This window comes from Echinops telfairi, unplaced genomic scaffold (assembly GCF_000313985.2).
Source record: "Echinops telfairi isolate 266 unplaced genomic scaffold, ASM31398v2 ScPeMD7_4225;HRSCAF=4972, whole genome shotgun sequence".
Classification (NCBI taxonomy): Eukaryota; Metazoa; Chordata; class Mammalia; order Afrosoricida; family Tenrecidae; genus Echinops; species Echinops telfairi.
The window spans coordinates 4,058,924-4,074,904 of NW_022108124.1; the positions used below are offsets into that span (position 1 = coordinate 4,058,924).

The following is a 15,981-nucleotide window of genomic DNA, read 5'->3' on the forward strand; positions in this document are numbered from 1 at the left end:
TTTTGGAGGAGGTCTTATTTTCGGGGGGATGCCTTATATTTCAGTGAGAGGCAAAACTATAAGTAGGTCTTATTTGGGGGGATGTCTTACTTTGGGGGAAACAGGGTAGTATCTTGTTCTGTTGTGAAGAAGGTCGCTATGGGTCAGACCAACTAGATGGCACCTAATAACAACAACAACAGGAATGGGAGAAGGGAAGGGAAGTCACCACCTAGAAGTTAGACATGCTTTAACTTTGAACCAAAATTCAAACCAATCTCACAGTCATTGAGTCAATTCATAACCATCCTATAGGACATAGATCAAAAAAGAGAAGTATGCCGAATCCAGAACTCAGGAAGAGAGGCTGAGGGATCTGTGGTGATGTTTTCTGAGAAAAGCAATCCTCTGAGAAAGCCCCTAGAAAATTAAGTTGAGGCTGGGTAGGAAGATGACACTACCAAGCATGAGAAGAGATTGTGCTACTGAGGGGGAAATGTTTTTGTTTGTCTAAGGTTTGCTCCTTCCATCCCAGCTCTATTTGATACAGGACACTGCTCCCTCCGGCCATTAATAACAGCACACACATATAATCCAGGAGGTGGCTGTCAACAGAAACCCTGACCCCCTGTTATTTCCCACCACGATTTATAAGAATAGGCAAACACATCTTAGCCTCTGAAATGAACTGTCTCTTCTGACAGCTTCTTAAATGTACACTTGCACCATTTGCTAAATGATGGACAAACCACATTCTAAATGATAACGGTGTCCCCTCTCTGTAGGCAGCTATGAGTTGGAATGGGCCGAACGGCAGTGGGTTTTGAGACCTCTCTGTCCCCACAGCACACACTCTGCCACCTACCTTGTGTTCCTCCTTCATCACCTGTTCAATGAGCTCAGATTTCACCGGGGGTTTTGAATACTGGCCCGAGAGAAGGCCGTGTCCTAACTTGGTCCTGGACAGCAGGGAGAAACAAAAACAAGTAGGTCATTGTTGTTTTTCCTCTAAGGTGGTGAAATTATCTATGAATGTCATTAAGTCCAGCTGTTCTCGGATAGAACACTTCATCGCAATTACTCACAAATAGTCATTTATTTGGATCTCAAAGGTTTCAAGCTTTTCTCGGGATGTTAAAATAAATTTACTAATTTCTTTCTCCTTACGAAAGTTAAGACATGCTCACTTGAAAAACATTTTTTTAAGTTTAAAAAAAAAAACAACAGGTAAAAATGACAGAGAAGGAGGGGGTGGGGGGGGATGTCTTGCAAGTTGTAACCCAAAGACACCCAGGGTGGCTGTTTCACTGGATTCTTTAGATTTAAAAAAGGAACAAACAGCTGGCACTTACATCTGTGTGTTGAAATCTTGCGTTGGGTCTAAAGGAGAGTAGTCAAATATTCTTGGCAGGTTTCCTACATACCTGAGAAATTAGAAATGACAGTCAAACAGGGGACCTAAGAGAAGAACAGAACCAACATACGCTGTCATTCTCCCCAAGACCCCATTGCTTTGGGGTCTAAGTTAAACCAACTACCTGAAAAGAAGGTTGTTTTTTCCTGGAGGTTCTGGCCCCCCTTAAAATCTTTATCCTTTTTTCAGTAGTTCTCAACCATGACTGAGTCTTTAAAGTCAAACGTTTTGTTTGCTTGCAGCGCGCCCGCACACCCCAATTAAAGAAAATAGAAAACATTATTGATCCAGGCAACTCCAGCACATGGTGACCCCGTGTGTGCGTCAGGGTATAACTTTGCTCCCTAGAGCTATCAATGACTGGTTTTTCAGAAGTGGTGGGCAGAAGTAAATCCCAGGCACCTCTGGTTAGACTCAAACTGCCAAGCTTTCAGTTGGCATCCAAGTGCACTAGCTATCTGTGCTCTAATTTTACTAATCCACCTGGGGGCCTGCCATTTTGGACTCAGTGAAAAGGTCCCCAGGAGATTCTAGCAAGCAGCCCTTGTTGAGAAACACTGGTTTCTACTATCACCCTTGCCACCTCAAAAGCAAATGGTATACAGCTTAGGCATGGAGATGACGTGAATGGTGGTGCAGTAACCAAGAAAAGCACAGTGATTATACTGTACCACATGGAGATGGTCACTGAATGGTACATGTCCAAATGGTTGAATTGTCAAGTGTTCTGTCACGTATATTTTTACCACAATTTAAAAAAATAGTCAAGTTGGGAACATTCAAATCCTCGTAAAATGGGTGAGTTAGTTAATTGTGCCAACCTGGCCGATAATCACATGTGGGGCTAATTGAAAGTCAGAGTGATAAATGGGTGGTGAGCCTCACCTTTCTAGTTCTCGGGTCTCTTGCTTTGTGATGGTCGCACCAGGGTGCAGCTGCCTTAGCAGTTCCCTGCTTCAGCTTGCAAGATTGACTTCCTACAAGACATCCCCAAGGAGAAGCCACATGGACCTATCCCGATGCAGCCCTGGGTGCTGGAGCAGCCGTGTGGAGACCCCTGCTAGTGCTGAGATGCTTATTCATTCACTGACTCAGCTTTCCTCCTGCAGTCGGCGTCATTGCCTCTGTTTTGTGAGGTGGAGGACTTTGTGGACTGGTGTTGAGTTAATGGGTTAATGTTGGACTTGTGGGCTTGGGCAGCATTGGGTTGGGATGTTTACGTGATGCACACTTTCTTTACATAAAACTCTCTTATACATGGGTTGCTGTGGATTTGTTTCTCTAAAGTATCTAGACTAATACAATGGGTAATACCCACAGTCCCCAACTTACGATGTATCTGAGTTACTAGCCAACATACTTATAGCAGTCCACTGTTTTCTGGCTGTTGGTGTGCTTTTTGTGTGGTGGGGGGGTGGGGTGAGCTTATCCTAAGTAATATGTATGCCCAGGTTTCATCAAGATTTACCATGATATTATTTACACCTTTAGGTTTATTATCTTCCTCTCCACTAGACTGTAATCCCCGCAATAGAGCAGTGTCTGGCATGGAAGGGGCAGCTGATATACACTTGTTAAATGAATGCATTCATCTCATGAAACATACAACCAGCCAATCTGAGAGAGCAAGAGACTACATACAGCCCAAGAGAAAAGGCTTTCTTGACAGAAAGTCCTAGCAACGAGCACCCGTAATTCGCAATGTCCCAAGTTTCTATGTGGAATTTCTCCACTATCAGATCCTTGTAGGCAACTGCTTTCACAAACTCAGAATTGGAATTCCAATATAGGTAGCTACATCAAAATTAGGAAGGCCCCCTTCTTGGGGTCAATCCATTTCAAGTGACTTTTGAATGGAAGCACTAGGTCAAGAACCGCAGCTAGAAATTGTCAGAGAACCAAAAGCCACACAACAGAAGAGCCAATATGTGGAACCAAACGATTTCCTAAGACAGAGGCGACAGTGAAGAATTCTTAATAATGTCCTAATAGACAACCGGATAAACTCATCTGTTGTCTTATAATCCAGTCTTTATTATATCTCCTACCAATCTGAGAAAACACGAAATGAACAGGGAAAAGGAGCACTAGTGAAGAAGGCTTATCCGTCCAGGTAACATTGATGGCCCTTTCATGGAAAACATTGTACTTCAAGATAGAGCTTGAAATGCCCTTTTGACAACGCATGCAATGCCATTCCTCCGGAATTTGTCTTCCTGGTGTAGTAAATTATTTACTTGTGTGTTTCAAAATGGGTCCATTTCGGCTCACTGGTGCCCGGGCTATCAATCTGTATGCATTCCATTTAATTTTTGAAGATTTCTAATTTTCCGACACTTGTACTTGATACAGATCATGTTCCAGTTCCTAGGGAATGTCTTTAATGGTGTCTCCTCATCTTTCAGTCATGCGCAATAGAGAAGCTTCACCCCTTTCACATCGTTAAGATCTACACTTCCTCCCACAGTTTTTTAACTACCTTCCAACATACGGGCCTCCTCTTCCGGCACTCTCTCTGACAACGCCTCGCTGCTCTTCCCATGGCTAATCTCTCAATCGTGAACAGCCTATTCCTCCTTCGTAGTCTTTTCTGAATTTGGAAGCTTCCCTGGAGCCAGTTTGCCATGGGTGACCCCGCTGGTATTTGCAATAACTGTGGCATGCTGGTGGCACAGCTTCCTGCATCTCAGCAGTACACAAGCCACCGCAGCGTGACAAGTTTGATGAATGGTGGACGCTAGGAATAGCACAAGCACTTGACCCATATGGAATCAAACTCACATGGACATCCCCATGGCTTTTAGTAGCAATTAATAAAAAGTATGTCAAATATCCACTTATTTCCCATCTGGGTATTTGAAGACTGGCCACTCGTTGCTGTCTTCTGTTTCTGACCATGTGTGGTCAGTTTCACACCTCTATTTTTCATTTTTCCGTTCAGTAGGTCAAGGGTGGGTTCTGCCCTGCCGAGCAGTGTATTGGGTGTGGGGATTTAGCCATGAACAGAATGGACAAGGTACCTATCCACATGAAACTCACAGCCCACTTGGGGAAATAAATATAAAGAATCAGAAGAAGAATTAAATTGCTGTAAATCTGACAAATCTCACGGAGGAAAAGAGAACGAAGGAGTCAGGGAGCCCTCTGAGGAAGAGACACACGAAACACCTGGCAGATGTGCAGGGAGTGGGGCAAAGAGTTTTTAAGCAGAAGGAAAAGAAAATTTGAAACTCTTTCATTTAAATTAAAGTCAAATTTAAAGGAACGGAACATATTATTTCTATTATAAGTTCCCTATGTCTTATACTTGCATTATTATCATTTAATTGGGGAACAATGTAGGTTCATTTTATATAACTCATACTCTATAATTTAAAAAACTGTTTCAGGAATATCCTTAAGTTGGTATTGTATAATTATTATTTCTGTAAATTAGAATTGAAGAAACATGCACTCTTTTGTTAATATTTTTAGTGCTTTACAGTCTTCAATTTCGATAAATTATTTTTACATTCCAAAGTTGGATGAAGAATTAGCTTTCTGAATTTTTCCTTCATATATATGTATATATATATATATATATAATTTTGGTCTTTTGCATTTAAGATTCATATCTCTCATCTTAGTTTTGTTTCAATAAGGTTAGGATTTTATATAATATTGTCATATATATGGGTTGGGAAAAGCTTGTGAGAAAATCCCATTATCTTTGCTTCCAATTTCCCATGGATGATGTCCTTGCTGTCCCCCACAGCTCGTCGGGTCTCCTGTCATTCGTGCTCCATGCAGCATGTCTGTTCGAGACATTCTGGTGGGATCCCCTCAAGGTAAGAGCGGGCTCTAGTGGGCTGTTTTAATTTTATTCAGCTTCAATTGGAACTTACATGGGAGCAAGTGCTGGTCTGGTTTCTCCAGCTTCTCCTCCTACAAGTGGGGTCCATTTGATTTCTGTACATCCCGTCTGGAGAAGGCCATGTGTACTGTGGCCATTGGTGGTGTTGAAAGGCGGTATTTGTGATGAACAAATTGTTTGTTTTGCAAAGTTCTATCATGCAATCTCCCGCCACTTCAGTGCTCTTACCCAGACCATATTTTCCCAGTACTCTTCCTTCCTCTTTGGTTCCCATCACCATCGTACTTCCAGATAGATCCTGACAGGTCCTTTGAGACCAGTGGTTCTCAACTTCCCAAAACCGTGATCCTTTCATACAGTGCCTCATGCTGTGGTGACCCCAAACCATAAAATGATTGTCGTTGCTACTTCATAACTGTAATTTTGCTACTGTTATGAATCAGGCAACCCCTGTGAAAGGATTGTTTGACCCCCAAAGGGGTCTTGACCCACAGGTTGAGAACTGCTGCTCTAGACAACGAATGGAATGCCATTCCTCTGGATTCTGCCACTCCTGGCACCGGAAAGCGTATGATTTTCTGATCCATAATGGCCAAGATCAGTCCATTTAACCTCGCTCAAATCACTGGATCTCTCCTGGTTCCTATATGAAGGAATAAGACCCACTGAGTGGGTTTGCCTTGAGAATGAATGATTAATATATTCTTGGCACATAGGGATGATCTAAAGATGGAAGCCATTATTAACACCACAAAACCCTACAGGGTGCTTTCTCCATTTACGAAGCTTCCTTTATTTCATCTGATCCCTGTCACAGTGGGTCCAAATCCGCTGGAGTGGAACAAGCCATACCACATAGACCCATAAGACTTGAAAGCAGGGACACAAACAGATACCTGTGTGGCAATGTCCACTGTGGCCCTCGTAATGGTAGCCGGAAGATGGGAACAACCCCAGTGGCCATGAGCAGAAGAATGAAAAAACAAAGCGCAGTACACAGCTATACGGGAATACGACTCAGCCACTAAGACAACTGAAGTCCTGTTACACGCTACACCATGGATGAGCCTCACCAAAATAAAAGAGATGCAAAAGGACAAACATACATGAAATGTCTGGAGCAGGGGTGTCAAACTCAAAACGCAGGCCATTTGGTGTGACAGGCAAGATTCACGTGGGCCACATCACCTTTACCAATTTTGTTAAACTTATATTTTGAAGTGAGGATTCAGGAATATGGAAAGGATAATTAAGAAACTATAAAATTGCTTTTATTTAAACATTTATTTTATTGGATGTATTTATAAAACTGAAATTATTCTTTTTTACCCGAAACTTGCCAGCACTTTCCTCCTACTAGTTTTCACTTACCTCTTATGTTGTGACCGGAAAATATAACAAAATAACTAATAAAAAACACAAAATGGTGGACAGCTGATAAGCGTGATACACAATCGTATGTCTTCCCTCTAAAAATGTTAACTAGGGCTGCCGCTAGGTCTGATTCATAACAGCATAACCCAGAGTGCTCTTTTTAACCTTCTTGCTTTTGGGATCTATTTACATTAGGTGACACTGAGAGTGGCAGACACATCGCTTCCAAACATCACTGGAACTGAGTCAGCGTGTTTATACACATCCACAGGCCCTCAGGAAAGGCCCTGGGCCACGAGTATACTCATCTTCAGTAGTTAAAGGGTTAATGAGGGAATTGTGTGTACGGTATTGCCTCGTTTTTCCTTAGCACTATTTTCTTTTTTTTTTTTTTAAACATTTTATTAGGGGCTCATACAACTGTTATCCCAATCCATACACACATCAATTGTGTAAAGCGCATTTGTACATCGTTTCTCAAAACATTTTCTCTCCATTTAAACCCCCGACATTAGGTCCTCATTTTTCCCCTCCCTCCCCGCTCCCCCCTCCCTCATGAGCCCTTGATAGTTTATAAATGGGTATTTTGTCATATCTTGCCCTGTCCGACGTCTCCCTTCCTCCACTTTTCGGTTGTCTGTCCCCCAGGGAGGAGGTCACACACAGTTCCATGTAATCGGTTCCCTCTTTCCTACCCATTCTCCCTTTACCCTCCCTGTTTTGCCACTCACACCACTGGTCCTATAGGGCTCATCCGTCCTGGATTCCCTGTATTTTCAGTTCCTATCTGTACCAGTGTACCTCCTCTGGTCTAGCCAGACTTGCAAGATCAAATTCGAGTCATGGTAGTGGGAGCGGGGAGGAAACCTTTAGGAACTAGAGGAAGGTTGTATTTCTCATCATTGTTACATCGCACCCTGACTGGCTCATCTCCTCCCCGAGACCCCTCTGCAAGGGGATCTCCAGTGTCCTACTAATGGGCTTTGGATCTCCACTCCACACTCCCCCCATCATTCACTATATCTGAGAATTGCAGGTCACAAAAAATTACTTCGGGGGCCGCATGTGGCCCCAGGCCACCAGTTTGACACCCCTGGTCTAGAGGAAGCAAAGGCATTTATTCATGGTGCCCGGGGGTAAGAGGGAGAGCTCGTGGGAAGTTACAGCTTCAGGAGGTCAACATTTCTGTAAAAAGTGATGAAAAATTTGGAAGCCTAGTGGATGTACAGCATGGTGAGTATAATTAATGTCCCGGAACTAAACGTAAAAAACACTGGGATGGCCAATGATTTGCTTGTTATATGCTTTTTAACCACAATTGTTGGTAAATGTTTTGTTGGGTTTGTTTTTTTTTATCAACCTGAAGTTGGCAAAGATACTCTTGTCAATCTATATTGACTGGCTGAGACCTAAAGAACCCTGGTAGCGTAGTGGTTACCCATTGGGCTGCGACTCCCAAGGTCAGCAGTTCAAAAGCACCAGCCAATCGGTGGGAGAGAGACAAGGCTTTCTACTCCCGTTAACAGTTAGTCTCCGAACCCACAGGGGCAGTGCTCCCCTGCCCTGCAGGGCGAGTATGGTTTGTTTGCAGGATATCTAAAGAGGCAGAGCTGCACCCAGCATGCAGTGCGGGAAGATGGGGGGACTTACGCCCTCTGGAACTCTGGGATGCTGAAGATGGCTTGCATGACCGAACCGAGATAGCAGCTGTTGCCCAGGTTCTTCAGCCCCGTATAGCCGGGGCCGTACATGGGCTTCAGCTTTGTCCCCGACTCTTGGATGACCTCCCACTCGCTGACTCTCGGCTTGATGTCATTGTCCCGGAGCCCGTTCTCGGTCTGGGGCAAAAGCAGGAAGAAAAGCAAGTTGATATGTGATGGTCTTTCTTTGATCGGGTCTCATGAACTATTTCCAAAGGCAACAGATGCCCCTCTCACCCTCTCCCCCCTCCCACCACCACCACCAAAACTGAGTAGAGAAATCAACCACCTAATTAAAAGAGCCCGAGTGGGTAGGCAAGAGGAGGAAAAAGAATGACCCGCATCAAGCAGAGTCATTTCAAAGGAAAATACAGCACAACGCAGCAAACGGGAAAGCCAGGCAATTCGGGAGGAACGTGGAGAAAATAGCAATGTGGAAATGAGGACCTAATGCCGGGGGCTTAAGTGGAGAGGAAATGTTTTGAGAATGATGAGGGCAATGAATGTACAAATGTGCTTTACACAATTGATGTATGTATGGGCTGTGATAAGAGTTGTATGAGCCCCTAATAAAATGATTTAAAAAAAAAAAAGATTTGAAGAAGAGGAGCGAACAATCAATGGGGGAAAAATGACTATAAATGAGAAAGAGGAGACTAAGACTATGAGGACAGGGTGACTGCCCAGGTGGGAGGACAGAGCTGAAACAAAACACTCGCATTTCAAACCGTTCTTCGGATGGGAAAATAGGGCATCGCTTGAAAACGCCATCAGACGTGAGGGAAAGTGTCTCCATTGGCAAAACGTGCAGGGATATTTTTTCCACCCCTTTGGAACTCTGCCTCCCTTTCCGAAATTAATAAGACGATGTTGGCCGTAGATAAGTTTAGAGGTCACCGTCTCCCCGAATGTTCTCCCTTCGCTAAACACAGAGCGACTCAGGGCAGCTCTCCATCAGTGGAGGCAGAATATGGAGTAAACTCCAACTGAAACGAATGGACAGCTCCCGACGAGGTGCCGCTTATTCCCACGTGAACACCTCAGCTAGACGTCCAAAGAAAACACGGACTAGTTCATTCGAGAAGGAACTGTGCCTATTGAAACCTCAATCCTGCTAAATGAAGGCCTCTGTGAGAGGGATGATATGGTAACTAAACCCCAAAGTTCCCTCCTCATCGGGCTGGAACAGAAGCAAACAAAGTAGACAATCTCACCCCGTGCATGTGAAGCATGTCAATTCCAAAATGTGCTAAGTGCCTGGCCAAATGAGGATCTAAGACAGGCTCCTCTTCTTGAAAAGAATAAACATCTAGGGGGAGACAAAAGAAACACGGAGGCTTGTAGTTAGTTGCATCATTCCATTTTCAACGTGCAGACGTCACACATCCACTACCCATAAGGCCTAGAATACAGCCAAGAACAAAGCAATCTTAAACCCTGGCCCCACTGGGTAACATGCTAGCCAAGGACAGACTATTAGTAAATATACCCTGATTGCACTTCTTTCAACATTTCAGAAGGGCATACCTCACCCCCCCCAAAAAGTGTCTACGTTTCAAATAGTTTAAAATTAGAAGAGCTGAAAATTAGACCAATGAATATGCCTACCATTTGATCTTCCTGGCCTAAGCCACAGTGCTACGACCATAAGTTCAGAAAGAAGGGGAAAGAGGGTAACAGGTGTAAATGATTAGCCTTGAAACCCACAAGTGGTCCAAAACCCATGTAGTTTAACTCCTGGCCCAGCCTCCTTCCCTCTACATCAAACGCTTTCTTTAAAAAAAAAATTTATTGGCACATAATCCACACATCATACAATTTACTACCTAAATCATATCAAGAAGAGTTGTACAGTCATTACCACAATCAATTTTGGAGTTTTTATTCGTTCGTGTTCACTGTCATTAGCTCCCCATTTCCTCCCAATCTCCCTTGCCATACCCCCCAAAATTAATCCAGTTATAGATTCATTCATCCTAGATTTCATATGCCAAAAAACAAAAAAAGCTAATAATAACTAAATACAATAGAGAAAAGCCTCAATCAAAAAGAAAGCAGAAAATAATAAAAACTAGAACAACTTTAAAATGGATCAAAAGGGAGATCACATGATAAGGTGTGAAGTTTAACCTAACTACATCTGCCATAATTCACTTCGCAATGCACTTTACCTGACAGCGAGGCTATTCACACATCCCTGGTCTATGTCAGAGAGAATCACCAATAACTTAATCCCAGAGTAGTTCCTTGCCCTTCTTTTTTTTTAAATGGAAACAACTCTTAAATGGGTCAAAGGGGAGATCAAATAAGGTATTATATTTTAACCTAAATATACAATGCTCTTGGTCTCATAACAAGGCTATTTACATCCCTTGACTATGGTTAGTGGGGATTAACCAGAGGCTTAATCCATGTGTGGACCCTGAAAGTGGATTTGGGGATTCCACTGTTGGCCAGAGCCTTCTGCAAACCAGGTGTTCACTATTTAAGCGCTGGTAACCATTCCCCCCTTTGGATTTGGTTTATATTGTTTACAATCCTTGGATCACACAGCCTGGTGTGCTTCTTCCATGTCAACTTACTTGACTTCATGTAGGTGGCTGCTTGTTTGAAGACAAGCCTTTAAGACCCCAGAAGCTATTATTTTTGACAGCTGGGCACCAGTTAGTTTCTTAATCACACTTTGCTATAACACCCGACTCTTCAGTGATCTCTTTATGAGGGCTAGTATCAAGCAGGGCCATGTCATAAGAACTAATTCTCCCCTTAAATTTGGGCTAGGATTAAGTTTGAGCCCTAAATCCATTCACATATCTATGGTTTCTATATGTCTCTGGTTCACCTGGGAGACTTCGTTATAATTTTATGTTAGAGAACATTATCAATCATCCCCCTGGGGCATATGGTAATTCTATTGATAGTGTCATTAATTAAGATATGGTACAAAATTTAAAAGGCAGTGTACACTAATAATGAGGGTGGTGATAAGGCAAAACTTTCAGTAATATTCATTGACAGTGGCAAAACCAGGCCTACTAGATTAACACATATCTTAATAAAGCAAAGAAGCCTTAATATAATAAGTATATGGTAGTCCCGGGCCACATTCACTGGGCACTCTCAAAGCAAGAGATCCAAACCAAAGTCGAACGCCAGCCAGTTCTATAACCTTGGTATAGCAGTCATGCGCTACGTCTCACACTAGGGAGTTTCAGTCCAAGGGCTACAGGTGGGTTTGAGGCAGAGCCTGCATCACTAAGCGCCAAAGGATTATTGAAGTCCCATTCTAGGCTCTAAGCAGGAATAGAGACTCAAGAACCACTGCGTCTTTGCTCTCAAAGTGGTAAAATAGAACACATTACCAGAAAAGTAGACCAGCTATAAGAGCCCCCAATAAAATGATTAAAATAGATACCTATGCAAATAATTTCAGAATATTAAAAAAAAGTAGACTTTTGGAGGACACCCCCACCCCTCTTTAGGGCAGTGAAAGATAAATCATACCAAAAAAAGCAAGGAAAGGCCCTCAAAGCAGCTACGGTGAGTGTCTGACCCAAACCCAGAGTCCCAGAGGCACTTCCGCCAGCGGCCGTCAGTATTTATTAATAGATCAAACATTTGATGGCTCTCTCTTGTGCCCTTCTTCCCCTGGAGGCTAATTTTAACTTTGACTAACAGTCCTCAATTAAGCATATTTTTAATATAATGAAGAGCTCTAAAAAAGCAAAGCCAAATAGAAAACAAAATCCCTAGTGCCCCTGTTAAGGAATAATAAAGATTCAAGTACTGAAAAAAAACAACCTCCAAACAAATAACCTGAAACAACGATGTCAATGGCATTCTTACTCATGACAAGGGACAGAGAAATACCACTCAACTCAAATGCCATCTGGAAGGTGAAAGTGGCACTCCACAGGCACTATTAACTTTGATGATTATGAACTAGTGAGAGGATTTAGAAGACTTAAGAGTTTACGTCCCTGATGATCAGAGCTCAGTTCGAAAACAATGAAATTCTTAAAACTGCAATGTCAGGACTGGCCAAGGAAACAAGTGAAAATCCAACCCATTAGGCTCTTGTTACCATGATCAATTCATGTTTCTTATGTCTTAAAGGTCATTCACTGCTCCAATGACATGACAGCCACAAGTTATTTTTTACCCTAAAGACAAAAACAGTTTAGGGAGTAACACACCAGCTATCTAAAAATGAACTATGATCTGTAATCTTAGTAATCATGAATTATTTATAAATGACATGTAGCCAAGGGAGGGGCTAAAGTGAACTCAGAGACTTAAGATGCTGCCAGATACGTATTTTCTTGGAAAACGTTCTTCTCCAACTTTAGCCTAGCAGTCATTTTACCTCAGAAATTACTATAACCAATTAATATTAGCCCCTCCGCCCCCGCTCCTGTTGCCTTAAAAACATAGCCAAGTACCAGAGGTGTTCTCCCAGGAACGGTACCAGCAGCACTTCATGTGTAAAGACAGTCATATTAGAATCAACCCATCATTGTGTTGCGTTAAAAGACAATTTCGCCAGGCAGCGCATGAGGTAGAGATCAATAAAGAAAAATAAAGAAAAGAAAATGTATGGAACATGAATGACCCACGGATGTGATAAGATAGAAAATAATTCCAACTTTTTTTTTTAAGGCAGGGAGCAGATATGCAGGCTGAATTGCAGACTGAGGCCAAAACGAAGACTGAGTAGCTCTAAGAAATCATATCCATCTAGGAATCATCTGCTGTTTCTAAACAGGGAGCTTGTCCATCATCTTCCTTTTTTGTTTTTCTATTACTCTTTCAAACGTATTATAATATTTTGTAAGTAATTCCCAAGGACGATATGTTGTGAGGACGAGAGCATGCCAACACCCATCCTTGTCCATCCACGTGAACTAACTCGCTGTCTCGCCGCCGATTCTTCCAGTCGCCGGCCGTCAACAAATATTTCCTGAGCCCCAAATACCTAGAAATGCTGAGATGTCCTGTTAAAGAGAAAAGCTGGGTCCCTACACTCATTGAGAGCTGAATGTTGAAAATGAGAGCGAAAACCCAGGAAGTCGGCTTTGCTGCCTGCTCTCCCAGCTCTAGAGAGAGAAAAAGACGTGCTCCTGGTCAACCTCCAGTCAGACAGTGAGAGAGGAGGAGGACAGGTTGTTTTCCAGGTGAATGCTGACCTTGCCACCCAGACTGCATTTCTTCACCAAGGGTTCTCTTGGTGTGCCAGATAGAGAGTAAAGAAATGAGAGAATGCTCTGGCAATTAAACTAAAGACTAAGTGAAAAACGGATAGGATTGGCATGTAATATTCTTTTAAATCCATCCTAGGCCAGACAAAATCTAGACTGCAGTTAGGGAAGGAAAACAGATAAAAGGGAAAAGAAGGCAATAAAGAAGACAGAAAAGAGGGGACAAATGAGGGGTGAATCAGGGGAGCAAGTTGTTGATGTGTCTTCCTCCATTCATTTAATGAGCAAAGAACGCCCACTATGTGCACAGGTCAAGGGTAGATGCTAGAGATATGGTGGTGCCCAGGCCCTGGGTGACCACCATGAAACACCCAGCCACAGGCCCTGTGAAAAGTGTTCTCAGGAAGCAGCACCCGATGCTGCAGAGGCACACAGAGGAGGCACAAGCCAAGGCAAAAAGAAAACACCAACAGCTACCGTCACTGCCATCGAGCCAACGCCAGCCCATAGCAACCCTTAGGACCAAGTAGACCTGACCCTATGAGTTTCCAAGACTGTAGCTCTGGATGGGAGTAGAAAGTCTCATCTTTCTCCCAAGGGATGGCTGGCGGTTTCAAACTACGGGCCTCGAAGTTAACACTACATCACCAGGGCTCCTAAGGCAGCGCAAAGCCAGAATGAAGTAGTCAAAACCCGAATCCAAACTCCTGGTGTGTGAGAAACTCAAGAGAGCCCAATACCAGGTCAGGGGTGAAGATAACCAACAAAGAAAGACCAGTGTCAGATAATACTGGATTGATGTCAGGGCCAGTGGGATGGGCAGTTTCCTAACTATCTTGAGCATCTATGAAAGACTCCAACAATCATCCAGCACATGGAAGCATCCATTGTCTAAGGTAAACTGATGTCCATTGGGGAGCGGGGAGAGGGTCCACTCTCCACTCCCTGCATCTCTCCTCAACAAGAAACTCCTTTTTGCTTTGACAAACCAATGTGCCCTCCCACAGTTTGTCTGTGTGTGTGGTGATCTATTTCTTGGTTTGTTTGTTGCTGTCCCCATGGGGACCCGGATGAGAACTTGATATGGGGCCCGTTTGTACTGTTCACACTGCTGTACGGGCTTAGCCGCGGGAACCAAGGCTTCTTGGAAGCAGTAGAGATTCTCAAGGATGAGTAGGAGTTTGTCACTCCAGGTATGTCCTTATGAGGGTAAAGGCAAACAGGATTATCAGATCACATAACCATTCAAGATCCGAGCCCACTACCTTCTTGGATTCCAGGTTGACTAAGCAATCTTCTAAATATAATTCAGTTTCCCACAGGGAAGGAATGTACTGATCAAGACGACATAAACATCATGATGACTGGCAGTTTATATTCTCCTTATACGCTAACAAGTGCCCTGACTTTGAGACTCCATTTCTGTGAATGCAGTTAGCCTGAGTCAGCCTCACACACATGGACAATCAAACCCTCATCAGCGATACCCTCCTCGGGAGATGCCCACTGGTACCCTGCCAAGAGACACCCACCCCAGTCTCCACAGAGCGATACCCCGTCTTCCCGGGCCGGCCGCAGCATCCACAAAGCCCCTCACCACCCATAGAGCCCCTCAGGGGCAATTTAAGGAAACCGTGTCATATCTCTATGAATTTATTTGGCTTTTAAATAAACAATAAGTTACAGCTAGCAATATATGAATAAATTCAATGAAACTAACAGAATATACCCCTTCAGTTAATATAAAATAACTAGTGCTTGCTTCGGCGGCACATATACTAAAATTGGAACGATACAGAGAAGATTAGCATGGCCCCTGCGCAAGGATGACATGCAAATTCGTGAAGCGTTCCATATTTTAAAATATATATAATAACTAAACTAAAAATGCTCATTTGAACTAAAACTAACCATGCACAACACACAGGAGGAAGAAGTGTCAGGCTGCCCCTATGGGCAGTTCTACTCTGTCAGGGCTGACGTCAGTCAGAACCAACCCAACGGGCTGTACAAGCAAGAATCAAGTCCTGGCCTTCTTTCAAAAAGTGACTATTCTTTTATCTCAATGAATTCAAGAACCTTGATTACAAGGTATATGATCTATATCATTATTATCCAATGTTTTATGCTTTCTATAATTTAAACAGGACTAATCACTCAAATACTCTCAATTACATACTAAGAACTTGAAAAGCTCTCCCTCTTAACCAAAACAATGCATGTGTGTGTGCATGTGTGTGTGTGTGTGTGTGTGTGAACTTACCTATATCTATTTAGTTGTGTGTATATTTATTCATTTATTTCAATTTGTAAAGTTTTCTTCATAGGTAAAGAGCTCTTAAAATCAATAAGAAATAAACTTATACAAAATCTACTAGCCAATCAGCCTAAAAAGTAGCAAGAAAAACTAAAAGGACTAAAAGTAATATGCAGCCTCACTAGTAAAGCAAATGTTTACAGGAA

At 42.9% G+C, this 15,981-nt stretch overlaps 1 protein-coding gene and 1 non-coding gene across 3 annotated transcripts in view; one reads left to right on the plus strand and one right to left on the minus strand.

Annotated features, from left to right (window-relative positions):
* The window catches only part of USP13 (ubiquitin specific peptidase 13), a 130,974-nt gene that overhangs the window by 56,827 nt on the left and 58,166 nt on the right, over positions 1-15,981 (minus strand). For both annotated transcript variants that reach the window (XM_045295104.1, XM_004708606.2), the window contains exons 7-10: positions 9,535-9,629; positions 8,271-8,458; positions 1,332-1,403; positions 845-938 (exon numbers count right to left, since the gene is read on the minus strand). In XM_045295104.1, coding sequence (XP_045151039.1) covers positions 845-938; positions 1,332-1,403; positions 8,271-8,458; positions 9,535-9,629 — 449 coding nt within the window. The remainder of the gene's footprint in view (positions 1-844; positions 939-1,331; positions 1,404-8,270; positions 8,459-9,534; positions 9,630-15,981) is intronic.
* Positions 15,273-15,379, plus strand: LOC115871272. Its single transcript, XR_004047202.1, has one exon. It is a non-coding gene; the product is annotated as a U6 spliceosomal RNA (small nuclear RNA).